The sequence below is a fragment of the Lissotriton vulgaris genome, chromosome 7, assembly GCF_964263255.1.
Source record: "Lissotriton vulgaris chromosome 7, aLisVul1.2, whole genome shotgun sequence".
Taxonomy (NCBI): Eukaryota; Metazoa; Chordata; class Amphibia; order Caudata; family Salamandridae; genus Lissotriton; species Lissotriton vulgaris.
The window spans coordinates 4,873,871-4,899,254 of record NC_141695.1 but is presented as its reverse complement, the minus strand read 5'-3'; the positions used below and the strand labels follow the sequence as shown (position 1 = coordinate 4,899,254).

General features: G+C 47.2%; 1 protein-coding gene across 1 annotated transcript in view; it reads left to right on the top strand.

Moving 5' to 3' along the window:
- LOC147700479 (putative cation-transporting ATPase 13A4) overlaps positions 1 to 25,384 on the top strand; it is a 941,662-nt gene that overhangs the window by 235,022 nt on the left and 681,256 nt on the right. The window contains exons 5-8 of the mRNA XM_086929645.1: positions 8,690 to 8,770; positions 11,477 to 11,546; positions 12,084 to 12,218; positions 20,876 to 20,948. Of these exons, the coding sequence (XP_086785771.1) occupies positions 8,690 to 8,770; positions 11,477 to 11,546; positions 12,084 to 12,218; positions 20,876 to 20,948 (359 nt within the window). The remainder of the gene's footprint in view (positions 1 to 8,689; positions 8,771 to 11,476; positions 11,547 to 12,083; positions 12,219 to 20,875; positions 20,949 to 25,384) is intronic.

The following is a 25,384-nucleotide window of genomic DNA, read 5'->3' as shown; positions in this document are numbered from 1 at the left end:
TTTTCCACGCTCGCAATCGGCAACTTGATGTTGCTGATCGCGAATGAGGAAAAAGACTCTTGTGGTCACCAACTTGACGTTGAGGACCGCGAGCAAGCAAAAAATAACCTCTGCGCTATGCTATGCGTGTTTGCACTGTGCTACGTGCAATTCATGTACTGCGAAGTAGGGCAAACTTTGCAAACTACGAGAGCGTAGCGTAGTGCTTTGCCCAGGGTTACTTATGTTGCAAGATAGTTGGTATATGCTTTCATGGCCACTTGCATATTCACTACACAGCAGGATGTGCAGATTGCCTACATGGCATGTAGCACAATCTCTTTAAGGACATATTGAATACGTGATCGATTGACATTATTGAGTTGCCAATTTCGTGGCAAATTTGTAACAAAGTAAATGACAAATATGTATAGTAATGGGTGGCATGCTTGAATTAATCTCAGCTACTGGTAGTTACTCTGGCTAGCATCCCAGTCCTTCTGTGTTTTGCACCTCATGCCACCTCAGTTTACACCCAGCCATGTGAAAATCAGTTTTGACCCTGCTCCGATAAGAACAGTTAAGCCTGAACTGCCAGGTCAGGTCCTCCCAGAACCAAACCACGCGTAGCCCAAGTCCAGGATTGCCAAGGATAAGGCTCTTCAGTAACGTGCAGCTTGGTTTCGGCACATGAAACACTGATAATTGCTATATTTTACAGCCCCAACAGCAATCAAAAGTGCCATTTTCATTGCTTGCACCAGGTCCCGTGGCATGCTTGCACCAGGGCCCGTGGCATGCTTGCACCAGGGCCCATGGCATGCTTGCACCAGGGCTCATGGCATGCTTGCACCAGGGCCCGTGGCATGCTTGCACCAGGGCCTATGGCATGCTTGCACCAGGTCCCATGGCATGCTTGCACCAGGGCCCCAGGGCCCATGGCATGCTTGCACCAGGGCCCGTGGCATGCTTGCACCAGGGTCCATGGCATGCTTGCACCGGGGCCCGTGGCATGCTTGCACCAGGGCCCTTGGCATGCTTGCACCAGGGCCCATGGCATGCTTGCACCAGGGCCCGTGGCATGCTTGCACCAGGGCCCGTGGCATGCTTGCACCAGGGCCCATGGCATGCTTGCACCAGGGCCTGTGGCATGCTTGCACCAGGGCCCGTGTGCACCAGGGCCCGTGGCATGCTTGCACCAGGGCCCGTGGCATGCTTGCACCAGGGCCCTTGGCATGCTTGCACCAGGACCCATGGCATGCTTGCACCAGGGCCCGTGGCATGCTTGCACCAGGGCCCGTGGCATGCTTGCACAGGGCCCATGGCATGCTTGCACCAGGGCCCATGGCATGCTTGCACCGGGGCCCGTGGCACGCTTCAACCATTGCCCGTGGCATGCTTGCACCAGGGCCCGTGGCATGCTTGCACCAGGGCCCATGGCATGCTTGCACCAGGGCCCGTGGCATGCTTGCACCAGTGAGTGCCCGTGGCATGCTTGCACCGGGGCCCATGGCATGCTTGCACCAGGGCCCGTGTCATGCTTGCACCAGGGCCTGTGGCATGCTTGCACCAAGGCCCGTGGCATGCTTGCACCAGGGCCCATGGCATGCTAGCACCAGGGCCCGTGGCATGCTTGCACCAGTGCCCGTGGCATGCTTGCACCGGGGGCCATGGCATGCTTGCACCAGGGCCCGTGGCATGCTTGCACCAGGGCCCATGGCATGCTTGCACCAGGGGCCTTGGAATGCTTGCACCAGGGCCCGTGGCATGCTTGCACCAGGGCCCATGGCATGCTTGCACCAGGGCTCATGGCATGCTTGCACCAGGGCCCGTGGCATGCTTGCACCAGGGCCCGTGGCATGCTTGCACCAAGTCCCATGGCATGCTTGCACCAGGGCCCCAGGGCCCATGGCATGCTTGCACCAGGGCCCGTGGCATGCTTGCACCAGGGCCCATGGCATGATTGCACCGGGGCCCGTGGCATGCTTGCACCAGGGCCCTTGGCATGCTTGCACCAGGGCCCATGGCATGCTTGCACCAGGGCCCGTGGCATGCTTGCACCAGGGCCCGTGGCATGCTTGCACCAGGTCCCATGGCATGCTTGCACCAGGGCCCCAGGGCCCATGGCATGCTTGCACCAGGGCCCGTGGCATGCTTGTACCAGGGCCCGTGGCATGCTTGCACCAGGGCCCATGGCATGCTTGCACCAGGGCCTGTGGCATGCTTGCACCAGGGCCCGTGTGCACCAGGGCCCGTGGCATGCTTGCAACAGGGCCCGTGGCATGCTTGCACCAGGGCCCTTGGCATGCTTGCACCAGGGCCCATGGCATGCTTGCACCAGGGCCCGTGGCATGCTTGCACCAGGGCCCGTGGCATGCTTGCACAGGGCCCATGGCATGCTTGCACCAGGGCCCGTGGCATGCTTGCACCAGGGCCCGTGGCATGCTTGCACCAGGGCCCATGGCATGCTTGCACCGGGGCCCGTGGCATGCTTCAACCATTGCCCGTGGCATGCTTGCACCAGGGCCCGTGGCATGCTTGCACCAGGGCCCATGGCATGCTTGCACCAGGGCCCGTGGCATGCTTGCACCAGTGCCCGTGGCATGCTTGCACCGGGGCCCATGGCATGCTTGCACCAGGGCCCGTGTCATGCTTGCACCAGGGCCTGTGGCATGCTTGCCCCAGGGCCCGTGGCATGCTTGCACCAGGGCCCATGGTATGCTTGCACCAGGGCCCGTGGCATGCTTGCACCAGTGCCCGTGGCATGCTTGCACCAGGGCCCGTGGCATGCTTGCACCAGGGCCCGTGGCATGCTTGCACCAGGGGCCTTGGCATGCTTGCACCAGGGCCCGTGGCATGCTTGCACCAGGGCCCATGGCATGCTTGCACCAGGGCTCATGGCATGCTTGCACCAGGGCCCGTGGCAGGCTTGCACCAGGGCCCGTGGCATGCTTGCACCAGGTCCCATGGCATGCTTGCACCAGGGCCCCAGGGCCCATGGCATGCTTGCACCAGGGCCCGTGGCATGCTTGCACCAGGGCCCATGGCATGCTTGCACCGGGGCCCGTGGCATGCTTGCACCAGGGCCCTTGGCATGCTTGCACCAGGGCTCATGGCATGCTTGCACCAGGGCCCGTGGCATGCTTGCACCAGGGCCCGTGGCATGCTTGCACCAGGTCCCATGGCATGCTTGCACCAGGGCCCCAGGGCCCATGGCATGCTTGCACCAGGGCCCGTGGCATGCTTGTACCAGGGCCCGTGGCATGCTTGCACCAGGGCCCATGGCATGCTTGCACCAGGGCCTGTGGCATGCTTGCACCAGGGCCTGTGTGCACCAGGGCCCGTGGCATGCTTGCACCAGGGCCCGTGGCATGCTTGCACCAGGGCCCTTGGCATGCTTGCACCAGGGCCCATGGCATGCTTGCACCAGGGCCTGTGGCATGCTTGCACCAGGGCCCGTGGCATGCTTGCACCAGGGCCCATGGCATGTGGCATGCTTGCACCAGGGCCCGTGGCATGCTTGCACCAGGGCCCGTGGCATGCTTGCACCAGGGCCCGTGGCATGCTTGCACCAGGGCCCATGGCATGCTTGCACCAGGGCCCATGGCATGCTTGCACCAGTGCCCGTGGCATGCTTGCACCGGGGCCCATGGCATGCTTGCACCAGGGCCCGTGGCATGCTTGCACCAGGGCCCGTGGCATGCTTGCACCAGGGCCCGTGGCATGCTTGCACCAGGGCCCGTGGCAGGCTTGCACCAGGGCCCGTGGCATGCTTGCACCAGGACCCGTGCCATGCTTGCACCAGGGCCCGTGGCATGCTTTCACCAGGACCCGTGGCATACTTGCTGGTCCACTGCTGACTGCCAGCACTGGCAGAATTAGCTTTGGAGCTCACAGATGCAGGTCGAAGCAGGCAAACCAAGAGTGTGCATGAGACATGGGGTAAAGTTTTGTTGTAAATGTAATGAAAGCTTTGTTGCAAGTGACGCCACTCAGCTCCTTTGGACCATCTTTCCTTTTGTACGAACAGCACCACGAGGGGGGGGGGGAGGTGGGGGGGGGGGCCATAAGTTCCAGATCTATCAGGTCTGGCACAGTGTGTTGTGACGTCTTCATGCTGACCGCAGGGAGTATTTCCAGGAAAGCTGCACCTCCTGAGCTCAGGCTTCCCTTTCAAGTCTTGAAGTGCCTGTGTTATGTATGATCACACCTGGTCCAGCTCTAGACCTCTTGATCTGGGAGGGCTATGCTGGCCATGAATGTGCAAAGGCGAAGTGCGCATGAATCAGCAAAGGATTCTGGGAGGTCTGCTATCGAGACACCGGCAACATCGGTCCAATAGGGGAATGTCTCAGAAGAAAAAGTTACATTTCTTGGACCCGTGACTGTTGACCATCCACAGCGCCCGTTCTATTGACAGCGAATCTTAACTATCATCCTATCAGAGCTCCTGTTTTGATTTCTGCTGAGTGGGCGTGTCCTAAGATACTTTGCTGTTCAGTTGTGGATGGAAGCAGATGAGATAACTTCAGCTTCCATCTGTGCTGGGCAACTTCTGTTTACACATTGCAACAGTGTCATTTTTCCATAGTTGAAAGATTTAAAGAAACTTTTACAAAGATTTAGTGGTTCTCCACAGGGGTTTCTGGTAACATAAATGACAAATTGTGCTTTCTTTGTCTTCAAAAAGGTTTACATAAATACACAAAAAGCATAAAATGACAAGAACCCCATGTCTTTAAGAAGGCCTGGAACATCCTTCCTTAGTATATTGTCTGGAGGCCAATGGCGGCTCTTGAACATGGTGGGAATAGTGTACTTGCTGTGACTACCTCAACGTTCTTTTTGCTGTTTCTAAGCGACAGCGCGACCAACAGCATTGGAGCGCTTTGCCAATACTAGGCACAAGACAAAGTATGTCGAAGAGACAAGACATAATATAAAGAAATATTACAAAAAATAAACATAACAAAGAAAAATGTACTTACCTCAGCAGTCGATCTTCTTTACATACTTTTAAGAATGACCGCCTTATTAATGTTTAATAGGCAGGTGTCAATTTGAGAGCCTCTGTAATTGACTGTTCAGCGATGGTGGCTGCAGGTGACAGCACGCCACCATTCCTATGACTGATTTTCAAAACGAAAAACTTTTTTTTCAAAGCAGACTGTGTTCCTTAGATCAATCAGTTCTGAATTAAAAAAGGTTCCATTTTGGAACTCCACCCCCCGCCCCCCAGGCTCTCAGCATGATTTTGAAAGGGAAAGGGGTCCTCGGGGTCATTAGCACATCAAAGGTTTGCACTGGTAAACTATAAATCCATTCCTTTCAAAATTGGAATGGGGAAGGAGAAGCCCTGTTCATAGCCCGCCTTCTTCTCCTGGCCCCCTGTCATCGAAGCCCTGTTCCTAGCCCGCCTTCTTCTCCTGGCCCCCTGTCATCGAAGCCCTGTTCATAGCCCGCCTTCTTCTCCTGGCTCCCTGTCATCGAAGCCCTGTTCATAGCCCGCCTTCTTCTCCTGGCCCCCTGTCATCGAAGCCCTGTTCCTAGCCCGCCTTCTTCTCCTGGTCCCCTGTCATCGAAGCCCTGTTCATAGCACGCCTTCTTCTCCTGGTCCCTGCCATCGAAGCCCTGTTCATAGCCCACCTTCTTCTCCTGGTCCCCTGTCATCGAAGCCCTGTTCATAGCCCGCCTTCTTCTCCTGGCCCCCTGTCATCAAAGCCCTGTTCATAGCCCGCCTTCTTCTCCTGGTCCCCTGTCATCGAAGCCCTGTTCATAGCCCACCTTCTTCTCCTGGTCCCCTGTCATCGAAGCCCTGTTCATAGCCCGCCTTCTTGTCCTGGCCCTCTGTCATCGAAGCCCTGTTCATAGCCCGCCTTCTTCTCCTGGTCCCCTGTCATCGAAGCCCTGTTCATAGCCCGCCTTCTACTCCTGGTCCCCTGTCATCGAAGCCCTGTTCATAGCCCGCCTTCTTCTCCTGGCCCCCTGTCATCGAAGTCCTGTTTATAGCCTGCCTTCTTCTCCTTGCCCCTGTCATCGAAGCCCTGTTCATAGCCTGCCTTCTTCTCCTGGTCCCCTGTCATCGAAGCCCTGTTTATAGCCTGCCTTCTTCTCCTGGTCCCCTGTCATCTTGGTCTTAGTTCTGGTACCGTTTGTCCTTTGGCTAGTCCTCGTGCATCAGGTCTTCAGGTCCTCCTCGCGTAGGTTTCTCAGACCCTCCGGGTCATCCTAGTTCTGCTAGTCCTCCTGGTCTCCCTGTTCGACCTTGTTCTTGTCCATCTGACTGTGGTGCCCTCTATCAAAGTCCTCCTAGTAATGCCCCTCCTGGGTCCAGTGTTTCTCTTGCCTGCGGTAGTCGTCCTCCTAGTTCCAATGCTGGGTATTACCCTGGTTCATGTAGCTCCTGTCACTCTAATTTAGGATTCTCCTGAGCCAGGTCCTCGTGGATCATCTGATACTCGCCCCACTCGGCCTGGACTTTGGCCTGGACTTCCTTGTCCTTTACATACCTCCTGGTCATTCTGATCTAGGGTCTTCTGCTAGACCTGGTCCGTTCTGTTTGTGGTCTTCCTGATCCTGTTCCATTTACTTATTCCCTCTTGGTTATACTTTATCTGATCTCTGCGGTCCTCCTTTCTCTGATCCATTGGTCTCCTGGTGCTGGTCCTCTTTCATCTGTGTTCCTGGGTCTGCTGCTCCTAGTTTCCTTGTCCTGTTGCCCCACACCTATTTGTTCCCAGTCCCCTCTGGCAATGGTAACGCCCCTCCTCATGGTCTAGGGGTCCCTGAGCCTGTCTCTTCTTCTCCTATCCATGCATCTCTGGTCATCCGAGCCCTCCTGGTGGTCCACCTCATGGCCCTTATTCTCCTACTGGTCATCATCTTGGTCCTTCTGGTCCTTCTCCTTTCTTCCCCAGCCCTCCTTTTCAAAGTCTTTAGTCAGGTGCAGCCGGGTCACTCAGACTTATATATTGTTTGGCTTCCAGATTTCTTTTGCTGAGGCAGCACTCTCAAGGACAGAAATGAGTGCTCAGCAGAGACAGAACTGTGCCCACTTAAAACACTGTTTAGCATGTTAAAATCAAAACTACAATTGCTAAGATACATTGTGCGGGTGACAATGAGAAGAAATAAAGATCTTTTATGCATTGCTCCTCTATCGAGCAGGTGTACCATTATGACACATTCACAGGATTTCCTCCCTTGGTAAATTTGGGAATATGCGAAGAAGCATGGATGGATGCATGGGAACACACTCTCCACCCATGTAACACTTTACCAGCGCAGGGTAATGCAAGGGAATTAATTTCACAGCCTTGTGTTGCTTCAGATTGATCAAGCCGTGCAGGGCCACACAAGGCGGCTTTGCGCGGCTCGGTGAATCTGACTTAAGATTGGCATCAATCTGGGCCCTAGTGTGCATTGGTGTTTCTGGTGGCTGATGTGTGTGCAGCACCCAAGACTCTTCGTGCCACGCCACATGCAAAGCTGACTAAGGCATCACCAATGGGGCACTGAGCTACCTACAGCCCATGCGGCCTCACCATGCAGTGCTCAGGTACTTTTGTGTTTTTTCTTGGGCACTGGTAAGGTCTCCTTTATATGCATCCAATTAATGATCCCAGCCAAGCCCATCGGCTGGGGCGCCACCATTGACTGTCCCTCACCTCCTCTCTTAAGGATGCCCTAGAATACACCAGCCTGTACTGCCTGTGCCACTGTGGCCATATCACTTGGGGGATAGGTTCTGATGCAATCATGGGTTGTTCTGTCTGTCACTGGACCTCTCATCTTTGACCCCCCCAGGTTGTAATGTAATGTAATGTCTTGTAAAGCGCATGAATCACCCCACATGGGGTATCTCTGCGCTGTAGACCGCTGGGGAACCCGTCCTGGCTATCCCTGTGAGATGGTCCCTACTGGGTATCTCGAAGGTGAAACCAGGTATCCCCGGCGTATGTGGGGGGCCGTTGTAGAGATGAGGCAAGCTAATACCCAGAGTTGCCGAGTGTGATCCCTGGTTAGAGTAGGCACCGAGGCGAGAATTATCGAGTCCGCTGACCCTGGTCCAAGACCCTGCCGCATCGGGAATTGAACCCTGGTCCCGGGCCGTCCTCTGCTTCCAGGTCTGCCGCCTCTAACCAGTGAGCCACAGCACTCCACGTTGTGACACTCCATCATAGCACCGATGTAGAAGGGGGTCCATCTTCCTCCAGCTCTAGCTGTGGCACTGGGACTTGCAGGCTGCTTGGACAGCTCACCTTCTCTGTTGCTCAGTCAGGGCTATAAGTTTGCAGATGGTGATGGTTACAAGGGTGGAGATATATGTATGGTTCCAGCCGCAGGAGCTGTATTAGCAAGCAGCTATCTTGGGTCCTGGCAGTCTGTTTCACCAAGATTACAAACTTTACCAATATTAAAGCATGCATTTGTAAACCTATCGCACCCCTTCCTAGTTATTGATTCTATAGACCACATTTTATCCTTCTCAAAAGACTGACTGAGTCAGTTTGAAGAATTTTTCCTGTAGTTGCTCACATTTGTGTGCAGAAAGCTCCTTAACACAATGAGGTCTCTTAATCAGCTTAGATCAATGAATAGTAATCAATCTGAAGAAAAGGAATAAGAAGGCCTCTTGGATAAATGTACATTTATAAGATATTTGTCAATTACATAATATGCAAAACAATTTCTTGTGTTCTCATTTCAGGGCTCTGGAGGAAAAGTACTCCTGCAACGACGTACACACAAAGCTCGGATCTGGATTCACAAGTGAAGAACAAGAAATCAGGTAGGAAGACCCTGACCCAGCACTCAAAATGAGCAGCACATTACAATTTATTGATGTTAAATGCACCAAATGTAGCACTTACCAGTGTAGCAGGGATTCTGCTCCTACACAGAACTGTGCATAGAGACTTAGAACCTCAGTGAATTAGGGTGTGACAAAACTCACCTCAGAACCCAAAATCCCCTACCAGACTAGCAATCAGTGTCTCATTGGTTCTTACCGACCCCCAATGATTTAGACAACCCAGAACATGGACTTAGAACACCTCAGGTTACGTGGAACACATGAACGCTCTTTCGTTATACTAACATATCAATCCAGAACCAGGAGTCAATGAGGACACGTGCAAGTTTGAAATGTTTATTTCTAATGCAGTGTTCTCCAACGCAGTATCTTAGCTAATACAAGCAAACATATTATAAGGAACAAGGTTAGCAGCATGGTTACTATTCCATAGAATACAAAAGGCGAAAGCATGTTAAAATGCTAAAGGGAAAAGGTCCGAATGGAACCTCGGTTTACACTCCCTAGCTAGTATATTATATTATATCTACAGAAGGTCTCTTTGGGTACAGAGGGCGGGCCCATACCTATGGGTTCTGCAGAAATGGATCACATCATCTCCTGCACCAACTCTCTGCATACGGATATTCATCAAGTGAGTGTCTCATACCCTGTACAGAGCATTATTAATCGCGCCTAAACCCAGAGTTGGCCACAGCTGCATACATATTATGTCTACTCAGTGCGCTGATCAGTCCGAACAACAACCCCTGTGTTGAAATAACCTTGAAGGCCTCAGCACCCACTGTACAGTCATAGCTTACCAAGCAAGGCTGATATTATAAGCAAACATGTTATTCTCGTGTGAAGCAAAATATCCAACTAGGCAAAAAGCTTTAATAACAAAATGCGTCGTGTGCAGAGGCTGCAGAAAAGGAAAATGGCGTTTAAACTTCTAACAAACTCATGCCAACATAACACAGTGCAAAGGTGAAACCAAACCACAAGACACTAGCACTGTGAAATTAGGATTAAGCAAGAGCTCTTTGAAAGTTTATGGGACTAATTATCTGAGGTCTTCTACTGCACTTAAAATATTCTTTTTTGGATTCAAATAGTTTCAAATTGTTTCAACATGCATGGTTGTCAAACTGAAAACAAGGAGATGATGGACGGAGCGCTGAAACTTTAACACTCACCCCCAGTTACAGATCTGGGTTGAATCCATCATCATTCTTTAGCCCACTCTGCCACCCCAGTTCAGACATGGTCATATGCAAATTAGTCTTGATCCTGTGCCTCATGGGAACAGTCCAGCCCGAACTGCCAAGCCATGTCTTCCCTGGACCGGAAACAAGCATCCTGGGACCAGTTTCGGGCTAACAGCCCTGATCAGCCAGGCTAGCTTGACTCCAGTGGCAAAGTGAGCAAGAGATCCACGTCTGGGCATACCCTGCCAGCTTAGGGTGAACAAAGCAAACTCAAGGAGAGGATGGATGGAGCCCTGAAACTTTTCAGACACTCACCCCCAGTCACAGATCTGGGTTGAATCCATCATCGTTCTTTAGCTCACTGCGCCACCCCAGTTCAGACACAGCCATATGCAAATCAGTCTTCAACCCAGGTCTGTGACCTGCAGTGAGTGTCTGAAAAGTTTCAGCGCTCCGTCCATCTTCTCCTTGTGTCTTCCTTTGTTTGCCCTAAGCCCTTGTTTTTGGTTTCCAAACTGCACATTCTGTAAGTAGAGGTGCGTGAAATGTATGTTATTTGCTGTCACAAAATTATGCAAAAAGCCAATATTGTAGTGTCAACTGCATCATCCGGTCCATGTTGCATTTCATGCAAACAAAAAGTAGCACTAAAAGTACCAGTGCCGCAAACAGCTGCAGCTCATATTCTCGCCGTTCGAGTTGATCCTGCGCTTCCACAACGTAGCCTTGCTGTTCAAAGATGGCCACCACCTTCATGGTAAGTCGCCATGTTAGGCTTTGGCGGTTATTGTGTCAAGCAGCAAAGTATCAGTGAGATGTTACAGAGACTTCTGCTGTGCCTTCCATGAGCCAGGATCAGTGTAAAGGGACAGATGGATCCATTCTCTGGAGTGACGACAGTGCTGCAGGCAGGGAGTGTGCACACTCCTCACACACCAGAGATCTACCCAGGCACCTCCTGTGATCCACTGCTTCACCCTTTGATTCCACACATAGGTCAGAGGTGACAGATGCAGGGCTGTCAAGATTCCCTTGTCCATGACTGAGGTTCTCATCAAGTCCGGCTTTTGTTTACACTTAATCACTTGTCCTGTTTACAGCCTCAAATGTTGAGGACTTCAAGAGAGCAATGAACAGACCTGGACTGGAGAAGCTGCTCATGCATGGACCTCGGAAACATCACAGCTCTCATGATGCAGCATTCACTGGGGCATGTGGGGGAGATGAGATCAGCTGCTACTTCTGTTGAACCCCAGTTTGCATCCTTGAGGGTCAATGTTCCCTTCATCCATGACCAAGTAGCTTGAAGTAGTGTAAGATCTGTTCACAGCCAGGAGGAGTCAATGTCTCCCACACCTGAGAAGGTCACGGGATCCGAGGCGTGTAGAGTCTAACCACATGTGCTCAAGGTGCTGGAACCTCAGAAAGCAATGCTTTATACATGTGGTGTGTTTTCTGTGTTTATCACTAACCAAGGAATTGTTCTTTGTAGGAAATTGATAGTGGGACCCAATGCTATTGAAGTAGAGGTAGTCCCAGTCTGGAAACTGCTCTTCAAAGAGGTAAGAAAGGTTCCTGGGCTCTTACTGTGTTTTAGTAAGAACCCAAATAAATAACACAGTTAACTGGTTGATAAGGGCTTTTAATAGGTTAATCGGTTTTTAATCAGGTTATTACAATGACTGCTCCTTCAGGTGTGAGTGGTTAATTTACTGTGTAGAGTTTCAAATATTCGGAATCATGGCTGTACCCTGAATCCATTGCATAATTCCAAACTTTTGGCTGCAGTTATGCATTTCTATTGTCCTTTTGGTGGAAATGTATCAAACATATATAGGAAATAATTTACTATCCCTAAAAACCGTACTCCCCAATTTAAATTCATTATAATTGTATCCAGGGATATTATGGTATTATGCCCAGTCTCTAGTTCAGCACCCCCAGGGAGGTCTTCCCGCCACAGACCCAGTGCTCTATTGCAGCTTGCACTAGTTCTATCAAAACATACTGACCTTGAAAATACCTGTTAATGATTAATGTAAATCATCTCTATCATCTGTGAAAGCTACTTTGATCTGTTTTCTCTTTGTTCTACACAGATTCTAAATCCCTTTTACTTGTTCCAAGCTGTTGCTGTGGGTATTTGGTTGACCTTTGACAACTATGAAACTCCTGGTATCCTCATCTTTATGACTCTAGTTTCAATCATAGTCACTACTTATGACCTCCGGAAGGTGAGTGCTTTCACCCGCTGAGAAAAGTCATCTCTTTGGTAGGGGCTTTGATGGGTTCACACCTGGACAGCAAGATAAAAAGGTTGCCCTCCAGCTAAATGAGTGGAAAGTCTAGCGAAAGGGAAATAGCGTGGCACAAAATGAAGGATGTGTGGCTACAGCTGGGGAGCAACAGTCATACATCAAGCTGACCTAAATATACTGTCCTGGCTACATTATGCATTCAGTGCTGCTCCCCTCAGTGGGTGAGGGAATAGTGAACAAGGCAAGACGTGACTATGGTATGGGTCATTTCACTTACAAGATAACTGCTGTACCATACACTGCCATGCCATTCCATAGACCATATCATTAACCACGCCATACCATTTCTTTTGTATTTCACGATGATCTTAAAGTGTGCAAAAGTTTGTGAAATATACATTAGTCAGATGGATACAGGCTTTAAATGGGGGGAGTTTGTTGGTCAGTCTGAGGTCATCTGTCAGTTAGTTCCAAAGTTTTGAACCTATGGCAACCAGAGTTTTCTTATTCTTTCGCCGTTGTGCTAATCTTGGAGTCAGGTCCGCATCAGCTAGCTGTTTGATTTGTCAGTCTTAGGGTGGGCTTTGCCTTTACCCTCCAATTTTTGCTGAAATTAATCTTTGTTGGCTCTAGGACTCTAGAGTGCATTTTACCAATGCAAAGCATTGCTAAAGTTCTGTGCTCTCTTCCATTAACATGGTAAAATTGGCTTACAGCGGATTGGCATATTTAGTTTACTTCTAAGACCCTTGAAGAGTGGTATACAATATACCCAGGCCTGTAAATTAAATGCAACTAGTGGGCCTGCAGCACTTATTGTAGTACTTAAAATGTGTCCCAAGCCTGCTACAGTATTTCTGGGGGTCTTGAGGTCCACTAGATTAGTGGTTTTCCCCTTTCTCCAAATCACCTCATGGGGCCCACCCCAATAGTCTTGGAGGACCCTGAGCTCCATTGGCTCTATTACACTCACTTTCTGGCCAGGTTGAACCTCCAAACAGAGTGGACTCCTGGTTGTATCACTGTTTGATGACTTCATGACTCACCTCCAAGTTCTCAGAAGCTTTCTTCTAGAACATGGCTCTTTGGGTGCTCAGGATTAGCATGGAACTAAACACGTCATGGGGGGGGGTTACTTGGATGCTTTCTCCCATCCCTCCTTCACAAGACATCCCCTAACAGGGTGGCCGTACAGAAGTTCAAATGGGATTAACCAAACTCCCTTCTTTGTCACCTCCAGTAAGCAACATCAGGCATGGCAAAGGACGTCCCATTTCTGCCTCACAGGCTAAGGCAGGCCCATAATCACGCCTTTTAAGGTCTTGTTGAATCTTTCAACAAGCCAATTGGTTTGTGGATGACAGGGTGTGGAGAACTTGTAGGTTACCCCACACTCCTTCCACATGGACTTCATACATCCAGACCTCACATATTACATCCCTCATGACATGGTCAGTCACTGATGACATCTCAAATGATATCACTGATGATATCATCCACAGACCCATGCACAACCATGACCGACTCACACCCCTAGATAACCTTTCATACTCCCACCCACACAACCACTCACATACCCATTTACAGACCCATACAAGTACTCACACAACCCCCACTCACCCACAGAGCCACTCACATACCCAATCACCTACTCATACAGCCACTCACATAACCACTCACTCACCCATTCAGTTACTCATATAGCCACACACTCACCCATACAGCTACTTACACAATCGCTTATACACCTATACAACCACTCACACACCCACTCACCAACTCATATAGCCTCTTAACACAGCTACTCACTCACCTATAAAAGCACTCACACACCCAATCACTTAACCTTACATCCATTCCAACACTCATTCTCAAATCAAGCAACTCACACATCAACTCACTTCACCAAACACCCACTCGAATAGCTACTCACTCACACACACAGACATTTATACATCCATGATTAACAAAAAGTGAGCGACCCAAAATACCCTTGAGGGCTTGGGTAATTAAATGGAGAGGTAAAGATGCCTTCAAGGGAATTTATTTTGAAAGTATTTGGTAATTCAAAGTAATTTAAAAAGGATAAATTAATAATCCTTATCAGCAATCAGTTAAGCAGAGTGATATTCTGATTAAATATAAAACCTCTATTAGGTCAAAACATATAAACAACTTATAAACAACAAAACAAGGTGTATTAGCAAAATATAGTTTTATCAAAGAGTCATTTGGATGAGTCGTTTCATATACAGATGAGTAAACATACAAAAATACTTAGGCCTGTGGGTACACACACTAATAAATGAATAAGTGACTCAACAGAACCTAAGAACACCTATCCCAAAGCAAACTGAATAAAACAAGACAGGGATAAGATGAAAGGTCGACGTTTCGGTTTCCTAAAAAATAATTGCAGAAACCATCTTTAGGACTGATGTCAATTGGAATCTGTATAGAAAGATTGGAATCTGAAATAAAAATATTTACAGTTACAAATCTACACTCTATATACATATTCATTACACCTTTGTGACACAACGAAGACATTTATGAAACAAACAATAACATGGTGATGCATACAAAAGAAAGCTCTAATATTCTATTTAACTATGACTCAAAAGCAACATGAAATGATATGTGGGTCAGGACAGTCACACAACCAATGTGAGCTAATTTTAAAATGAAAACAAGCTCACAGTTTCAATTCAGAATAGATATTTTTTTCAAAATTGCAGAATCACAAACACTTGGCTACTGTACATAACATTTTAAACACTCATTAAAATAGTGCTTATCAAGCACTATTTTTTGAAAAAGAAAAACATTATTTCTTCACTCCTGAAGTGAATAATCCATGCATCGTCCTATATTTATGTAAATCAATTAGATATAGGTGATCTCAGATTAAATCACACATTTATCAAAAGAAGCAAATATGTTAAAGATTAAAATACGAGGCACCTGGGCAAACATTAATGTATTCCATTCTCCTACTATGAGGACATTCATCCTTCGAAGACTGGTTACTAACTTCTGTATTAAGAAAGGCTGAATATTCAGGAAGCAGAACTGATGTTGTTTGACAAAGTTACCCCCAACCTCCCACCGTTGACAACATTTGAAATCTGTGGTACCTGGTGGAAATCTCTGCAATCTGAGATCTGAGCATCCAAGATCTGTTTCAGTTTAGGATTATATCTACAATCTTAACCTCTAAGATAGTAACAATTTGGCAACCAGAGGGCCAAGTCTGCTGCCCAAAGCTCAGCCTGTAGTAAATGTTTAACCTAAAGAATAAAGTTGTCTTAAGTCTCCAAAATCTGTTTAGCATGATGGATACATTTGCTGTCCAAAGTATGCAAGATCTGGGTACCATAAGCGATAGCTTGCTGGACCACTTTGGGGTAGTCCCGGGCCTGAGCATTTGAAACTATGCACCTCATAACGACGATGGTAGTCGGACCGACCATCTGGGGATATGTCTTATGCAACATGTTCCCCCATGCCGGAGTGTAGCGGATTGTGCACAGTCCACTCAAAGGGGATAGATACCGCATGAGGATTTACCTGGATTCCGGCACCCACAGGATCGTAGCCTTCATGGTGCAGCTGCCCTGGTGTAGGGGGACCTGGAGGAAGGGATCTATGGAAGAGGCTGCTGGAGAGAAGCAGATTTGGGTTCAAATTCAAGTTCAGAAATTTGTATAGCGCACTACTCACCCAGAGGGTCTCAAGGCGCTTGAGGGAGGGGGGTACTTTACTTATCAAATATCCAAGTTTTTAGTTGTTTTCTGAAGGAGAGGTGGTTCTGTGTAAGGCAGAGATCGGTGGGGAGAGAATTCCAGGTCTTGGCCGCTAAGTAGGAGAAGAATCTTCCCCCCATGGTGGATCTTTGGATGTGTGGAATAGCGGCGAGGGCTTGATTGGACGATCGTAGTTGGTGGGGGGGGGTGTAAAAGGGCAGGCGCGTGTTGAGGCATTCGGGTCCTAGGTTGTACAGGGCTTTGTGTGCGTGGGTGAGGAGATGGAACGTTATTCTTTTGTTGATGGGGAGCCAGTGGAGGTCTTTTAGGTGACCGGAGATGTGAGCATGGAGGGGGATGTCTAGGATGAGTCTGGCTGAGGCGTTCTGGATGCGTTGGAGTTTTTTCTGTAGTTTGGCTGTTGTTCCGGCGTAAAGGGTGTTTCCGTAGTCCAGTCGGCTTGTGACCAGTGCATGGGTGATCGTCTTTCTTGTTTCGGTGGGGATCCAACTGAAGAATTTTTTGAGCATACGTAGAATGTTGAAGCATGATGATGAAACGGCGTTGACTTGTCTGGTCATCGAGAGGGAGGAGTACAGGATGAAGCCCAGGTTACGTGCGTGGTCTGTTGGTATGGGTGCGTTTCCCAGGGCCGGTGGCCACCATGAGTCATCACAGGCGGAGGGGGATGATCCTAAGATGAGGACTTCCGTTTTGCCCGAGTTCAGTTTTAAACGGCTGTTCTTCATCCACTCGGCTACTTCTTTCATCCCTTCATGTATGTTGGTTTTGGCGGTGTTTGGGTCTTTGGTGAGGGAGAGGATCAGCTGGGTGTCGTCTGCGTAGGAGATGATGTTGAGGTTGTGTTGGCGTGCTATGGATGCGAGGGGACTCATGTATACGTTGAAGAGGGTTGGACTGAGTGATGATCCTTGTGGTACGCCGCAGATGACTTCGGTGGCCTCTGATCTAAAAGGGGTGAATCGGACTCTCTGGGTTCTTCCGGCGAGGAACGAGATGATCCAGTCCAATGCTTTTCATTGTATTCCGACGTTGTTGAGGCGTTGTATACGGGTGCTATGACAGACTGTGTCGAAGGCTGTGGAGAGGTCAAGTAGGATGAGGGCAGCTGTTTCTCCATTGTCCAGTAGAGTTCGAATGTCGTCTGTTGCTGCGATGAGGGCGGTCTCGGTGCTATGTTTGGCTCGGAAGCCGGACTGTGAAGGGTCGAGGGATTTGTTGGATTCGAGGAAGGTGGCGAGCTGACTGTTGACAGCTTTCTCAATGACTTTGGCAGGAAATGGGAGGAGCGAAATAGGGCGGTAGTTCTTAAGTTCAATGGGGTCTGCTGTGGGTTTCTTCAGGAGGGCGCTGAGTTTGGCATGTTTCCAGCTTTCTAGGAAGGTAGCGGTGTTGAGGGAGCAGTTGATGACGTCTCGGAGATGGGGTGCAATAATGGAGTCTGCTTTGTTGAAAATGTGGTGGGGACATGGGTCAGTTGGCGATCCTGAGTGGATGGAGTTCATCAGGTGGATGGTGTCTTCAGTGGTGATTGGGTCCCAGGTGCAAAGGTTGTTGAAGGGGGGTTTTAGTTTGGAGGTGGGTGGGGTGAACTGCTCTCCAAAGCTGTTATGTATGTCAGCGATTTTGTTGTGGAAAAACGAGGCTAGAGAGTCGCAGAGGTTTTGGGAGGGAGTGATGTCGTTGGTGCCGGCGGTGGGGTTGGAAAACTCTTTGACGATGTTGAATAGTTCCTTGCTGTTGTGGGCGTTGTTGTCGAGTTGATCCTTGAGTGCTGATTCCTTGGTGGATCGGATCAGTTGGTGGTGTTTGCGGGTGGCGTTCTTAAAGGTGGTCAGGTTGTCAGTGGTTGGGTTTTTTCGCCAGGCTTTCTCGAGGGTGCAGCAGATCTTCTTGGATTTCTTAAGGTCATCATTGAACCAGGGGGCTTTTTTGCCACCTTGCTTGATTTGATGGTTTTTCAATGGTGCTAATTCGTTAGCGCTGTGGGTGATCCATTGTGTGAGGTTGGTGGCTGCTTGGTTTGGGTCCGATGATTTGGCAGGAGGGTTTGTGGTGAAGTGCAGTGAAGAGCTGGTCGGTGGTAATTTTGTTCCAATTTCTGCGGGGAATTGGTTGAGGGTGGTTGTGGGTCGTGGTCTTATTGTAGTTGAAGTGAACGCAGCTGTGGTCCGTCCAGTGGAGAGCTGTGGTGTGATTGAAGGAGATGTGCTTGCTGGATGTGAAGATTGGGTCGAGCATGTGCCCGGCATAGTGGGTGGGGGTGTCAACGAGTTGTTTGAGTCAGAGATTGGCGAGGTTGTCCTGAACGGTGGTGGTGTTGCTGTTGTTGTTCTTTTCCAGGTGGAAGTTGAGGTCACCTAGTAGAATGTAGTCCTCGGAGGGGAGGGCGTGTGGGCTGATGAAGTCAGTGATGTCTTCGCTGAATTGTGTTCGGGGTCCTGATGGCCTGTAGATGAGGGTGCCTCTGAGTGTGGTCTTGGGGTCGGTGTGAACCTGGAAGTGAAGGTGTTCGGCAGATGCAAGGTTATCGTCGGAACTGGTCGTGATGCGGATGGTGTTCTTATGGACGATGGCGATGCCTCCTCCTGTTTGGTTGATGCAGTCCTTTTGGATGATCTTGTAGCCGTCCGGGATGGCTATGGCTATGTCGGGCGCTGATGAGGCGTTCATCCAGGTTTCTGTAAGAAAGGCAATGTCCGGCGATGTGGTGTCGAGTAGGTTCCAGAGTTCAATGGCGTGTCTGTGGACCGAGCGGGTGTTGAGTATGCCCCCCAATTGTTTGTTTCTGACTACTTGAAGCAGGCGGTCGGACTGCCACAGTTCGGTCATTGGAAACCCACATTGTAATCCGTATGGCGATCAGAGTTCCCTGTAATGCCCTATGGCTGCTGTTTTTCTCCGACCGCCAACTCGGTAGTAGTCAGCAGTCTTTTAGCAGTCAGTCGTAGTACATGATGCAGGCATCATAATCCGGCGGTCGGACCCACCGCTTCCGATGAGATTACATATACAATTAGGGGTAAGCCTATATCTCTGGGTGCTGAAAAGCTTAAGTGATTTACGCTTTTGGGACAGACACGTGCAACTTGTGTTTATCCTGTTACATTTATTTATACCTCTTCACTTTATCTCTTTAGTTGAGTTTTCACAATTTCAACACATAGAAGAATGAAAACAATGTCTTCCAATCTTCGTTTTACAAAAAGACATATAAAAAACATACACATGAATAGAAAACATTTACACTAATCAAAAAAAGAGACAACACATCACATTTTACAAACAACCTCAAATAACATTTCAAAAATAGACAATTATTATAAGAAACAGTTTATGAAAGACAAATATATTACAATAAAACAACTACTTTTGGTCCTATTACCCTATTCTTAAATGTCCAATAAAAAAATGTTTTTTTTTATTTATCAACTCCATTGGACAGTATATTAAAGGCATAAAATATATTTATCCTTTGGTTTATAATGGAATGAAACCATATGCTGACGCGTTTCTAGTTCTGTAAAATTCTTCACAGAACTCTCATCAGGGCTTTTCTTCTAAATCTGACACAGTGTGGTGAGCACCTTTATTGCTAATGTGGATGTGGGATCAATGTTAGTTCGCGCTCTTTCTGTTCGTAATTTTTCGTATTGCGATTTCCTCAATGCAGGCTGGAGTTCACAATGATTTCAAATGTGGTCTGGAACCCGCTCATGGAGCTTTCACGGTTATTTATTCTGGCCGCTTTGTTTATATCATTAATTGTATTGCTGTTTTGCCAAAACTTTGTAACTCTTTCTCCCCGAAGCCACGATCTTCAGTTTATTAAAGGCCTTCCGTCAAAGTTGGTGTTTCCAATGAGATTACGGCGGTCCACCCACCTCAGACAGGGCCGTGGAAGCCGGTTCCAACCGCCATCGTAATGATGCCCTATGTTTGCACATTTGAACGAATGCATGAATATATGATGACTGTGCCTAGGCACTACAAGCTATGGTTATATGTAGTTGTAGTTATTCATGCAGTTGCTGTACTGGTGTCTATGATGACTGACCCATGGAATAGTCTGGCATCTCATTAATTGACATGTGGTTGCAAACTACAATACACTTTCATGAGCTCTCAGAATATACTAGCAATGTTATTGATCTTGTACCTGTAATTTACTTTACTTGAGTGTCCGCAAGCGCATGGTCATGTGAGATCATTTCCTGCGGTAACAAGAGAGAATGAGACTTGTGATGTCACTTCCTGTGATGTTGTCAGCAGTGAAAGGGCAGGTGATGTCATTTCCACTACTCCTGGTATTTTGGTGACTTGATGACCATGGGTAGATGCACACAGGGCCATATCTAATTCACTAATCATCCCTTTTACCAAATCAGTTGGAATCTTTACAAAACCTTGGGGTCCCTCTTCCATCGTATCCATCCTGAGAGGTTATTTTAAAATGTCACGGTGCTGTGAGGTCTTCTTGTGGTATGAACACATTACTGGATACTCTTCAGTCACCGATCCAACCTCTCAGTCTCTGCAACAGATAAGGCGATATTTAAGCATCATTGAGTGGCATCACGCCGGCACCTTTAGAAGCTGAGTTAAGGTTTAACCATTTTTCTTGTATTATTTAACAAGATCTTTGACTCCTAGTAAAGTGATGCACATGATACACCGAAGAGGTGTTAAATCACTTCCAAGGACTGCAGGGATTCTTGAGGGTGATAGAGGAGCATTGATGCCCCACCTTAGAACGCAATTCTAAATTCAGTGTTAGAAAGATATTATACATTTGTCTAGGATGTTAAAAAGTGTGTAATAATTATGTTCATATTAACATGTGCATCTTTTGCTCCTCTCTCACAGCAATCAGTTAACCTGCATAACTTGGTTGCGGCGAATAATAGCGTCATGGTCACCGTGAGTCTGAAAACTGGAGGTGAGTTTCTTGCAGTTGTTCTAAGACGTCATGCCTTAATATTGGGAGGTTCAGAATCAGAAGCCCTTTAAGGGCTAAATGATTTATTTGGCATGATTCATCAGTTTCCAAAAATAAATGGCTTTGACTGGATAAACACATGCATTTTAAACGTTTTTTGCATAAGGCCTTACGTGTCATTGGTCCAACTTCTCTTACATTCATGCTAGATCCTGGCTCATCCTGAGCCCACCTTCTCAATGTTCCGAAGATTAGGAAAGCACACCAAAGCAGGAGATACTTTGCTCATCAGCTGGGAATTAAATGGAATCTTTGTCATTTTACATTAGAAGTCAATCAAATCTGGTCACCTTCCAGAACCAGTTAAAACCCTGACTATTCTCTTACAATTACAATCTTTGTATCACCTTAGTTTGGCTTGGCCTTCTTGTCTGGCACCAATAGGATACCCCAGGTCATTGTGTGCTAAAAGATATAAATAACATGAAAAGTACAGACAATACCATTGTAGTATAGTTCCTATATTTCCAATAGGCTCTGCGCATTGGAATAACATAAACATCAGTGTAGAGGTAGGACTGAGGTCGACTAGGTCTCTTTTGAATATGTTAGACTTAATTGTGTGTGCCAGCTAGCTCAGAGGTCACTAGAAACGTTCTCGAGTAAAAAAGAAGGTGTTAACTTTCCTGAATAGACAAGAAGGGATTCGTTTCTGATAACCGCATAAACATGACAACTTTGCTCCCCCAGAATAAGGAGTATATCTCCAGAGTCGGGGAAACAATAGATTGCTATTTCACTCAGTCAATCGTGCATGCTTAGTTTCTCTAGGAGTGCAGAGAAATAGAGAGACGGGCGTTTTCAATAAAAAGGTTATTTATTGAGCAGTCTACTTTCTCATGCAAGAGAAGTGAATTGCCACAATTGCAATGCTTAGCACAAAGTAAAGTGCGTACAGTAAAATGAGTATTATGAAATAATACTGTAAAAGCATTTATATGGTTTCTAAGCTAGAAGATACTTAAAATTGATAAAATACATACAATGATAAAATAATGACTAAACGTACTCAGCTGGTGTTTCTAAGATACGCCTAACCCAGTGTACCTAACCTAAGCCTAGTACAGGGAAGGAGTAGATGAGTTACAGTTTTTGCCAAGAATCTGAATCAAGAATTCTCTATGGGTCTAATCAGCTCCGTACCTTAGGTATAGAATGAAGGAGGTCTTGTATCTCTCTCTCAGGACTCGATCTCCCAGTAACCCGCGAGGGTGACAGGGAGACACTGGAGCTGGATTTCTCGGCATGAGAAAAGATAGCGTCTCTCTCAGTGCGTCAAACCACCGTGTGTTGCTTAAGGCAGATGCTGGTATATTTATACCCCGAAGGTGCCGAGTTTGACGTAAGGTTGGACATAAGACGTCACTAAGAACTCGCAGTTCTTTCAGGACTCCAGGAGTTCTAGGACAAATCAATACAGAAGCAGGGGGAATTCCCGGGATGCTGGAGGCTTGGTTTGTTTAAGAACGCATTGTGCTTTCTAGGAGTCATTGGGAGTAGCCTTGCCGTATTTGGACTGCATTGGCTATGTCTTAATATGGGTACGATTCTTATGCCTATATTAGGGTATGATTTGATATGACCACATAAGGGCATGAAATCGGGAATATTTACTAAAGTCCTAGAATCATCTACAACACCCACTCCACGTATAATGTCCATCATTACTAAATACTAAGCAATGTTTAAGCATATCTATGCATGTGTTTTCCATCCCACCCCGAAATTCATAAAATGCATTTGAAATGGTATATACACGAAAATGAGTATTATACTGTACGTTTTTGTAAGCAGTGGTGTCATTCAGATAATGCATATATAGTACATTTAAAATGTTGACTGAATGAATCACAACATTTACATTTATGAAATGGCTCCTAATACAGAAGAGAAGGTTGAGACCATTTCATCATATAGTTATACAAGACTGTACATGTGCTAGAGACTAAGTAAATATTGTCTCTAGAGTTTCTAAAAATAGAAATCTTGTTCTCTAAGAATAGTTCTACTTTAAGCAGAGTATCATGTGCCAAAAAGGTAAATATTTTGGGAACTGGAAAAAATCTCTCTGGGCAAAAAAAATTGTTCCAAAGTTTTTTAGGTTCTGTTTAAAAAAACTGAAGGCCGAATTCAGATTTCAGGAAACGCCATGTGCTTGCTTTTTCAACAGTTATTCTCGTTGTTAGGAGAGAACATTAATTCAGATAGGCTGGCAAAAAGTTCGTCTACAACAGTAGATGAAAGTTGGGCCATTTCCGAAAAAGTGGAAATAGTGCATATGTGAGATGCATTACCGTCAGCGTTTTCTGGATCAGCAATGTTCACAGAAGGTTGTACCTGTGTGCCACTTTCATCTCGTACCTCAAGCCACCTAATCGTAATGGTGAGGTCTCAACGAATGCCGTCATCAGAATGGGTAGCCGCTGGGGACAATACGATGCATGAGCCGTTACGGAACCAAGCTAAGTATCGATATCCATAGGTACTGCTGATGGAAGTGAGAGACAGAATTCTAACACTCATTCTTCTCCGCATAGCAGGCATCGTAGAACAGGTAAGATGCAATCTTGCCAGATTGGTCTGAATGAAAGAAACCAGGTAGTATTCAGATCTCTTAGCCGAGCCAAGCTGAGCCAAGCCGAGGACTTTAGTAATCCGCTCTCGGTATTGCATTGCTAGGATCATGTCTTCCATTGTAGCATGAGTTTTGTCTGTGACTTGACTTGCCATATCGGAGCTGAAGGAACAAAAATAAGATTCCTGTTACGAGTCCCAAGATGAGAGGCAGGCCTCCGAACACAGAGTGCACGAAATTCGGGAAGATGCTTAGGACTGCTTCAAAGGGTTCTAACAGTCCCGAAAAAATTGTCTTAAATACATGTGCGATGCCACTGGTATCAGACATGTTTAAGATTTGGCTTAACATTTCTACGAAATGTACGGGGCAATTTGTCGATAAGAATGTATGTATCTCTGCTGCTGTCCTTGCAACTTGCAGATCATACGTCTCTTTGGAAGAGGTTAAAGTCACAGTTGTTTGTAAAAGAATAGACTTCATTCTGCTGAAAGTATCAATTCGAATAGAAGAGATATTCAAAGAAGGCCATATTGCCGCCTCCATGTCTAGCTTGTTGTTTGGATACAATACTTGCATACAACAAGTGACCCTGGAAGTAATGCTCACGAGATAGGCCGTTCCTGGCACCATGCCACAACAGCTGTGGTCACTTATTAGAACGTAGCTGCCGTTGGAAAGCTGTCTGAAAAAAGGCTCTATCTGTGTAGCAGGGGTGCCATGCAGGTGGCATGTAAGTTTATTTGATGAACCTTCGCAGGCTCCGTGTAAGTTAATTCCTTGACACAGAAGTGTACAGCTTAGTGAATTTTTACAGTTGTTACCACTAAGGAATACCTCTTACTTGCCCCCACTCCAACATCTATGTGTGTAAGGTAAATTCCAGGTTGACTTGATGTACCCTTTACCCAACCTTTCATACAGGCCTGCTGGTATATATTTTTGGCAATATTGAAACTGAAAAGTCATTATCGGAATTTTAATGGTGCCATGAATTATCTATTCAATGAGAGGTCTTTCGGAGACTGTCAATGGTAATCTTTCTAGTTTTTCAATGCTCAGCACCGTACAGCCTGCACCTCTTTGTGCCAAAGAGATTTGTTTATCAGTAAGGTTAAAGATAGAAAATAATGACGTTGTGTTTATCAGATGCCATGGCACGTAGCCTGAACGCAGATTTTGAAACGTCCAACCTAACTGTACAATAGAACGTAATTGGGACTGGCCATGTTGTAACATTAGCATATCCTGTTCTATTATATCAATAGCAGATGATACAATGCTGCCCAGTGAATAAATTCTGGAGGACAGAGTCGTTAACCCATTGTCCACTACAGACAGTGATTTTTCTAAATGAATACAATCAATTTCTCGTATTTTTTCTGCAGTTTCAATTTGCGTTACTTTTCAAGCTTCATTGTAAGCTGCGTATATACCTGCGTATATGAAACGTTTTTCACGCTGTTTGCGAGGTCCCAGTAAGAAATCTCGCAAGTCAGCACCTTCTTTAAGTAAAGTCAAGTGTTGCCTAATTTCAGGTTGTGTGGATTTCTGTAGCCATTCGAGGCATAGTTTTCCTACACTATAGGTTGGTATTATCCCTGGATGTTGTCTCTGGGAATATCTTGGGTCTGGCCTATTCTGTTTGAACCCCTGTGTTTTGTTCAGGAATCTATCTTGACAGTTATTAGTGTTTGTGGGCCAGATCAACCATTTGTTCCAATTAGGAAGTGTTCTGTTATGTTTTAAAATATGGGATACGTTTATCTCCACTTCTGTAGTGCTATTACTATCAGGTATG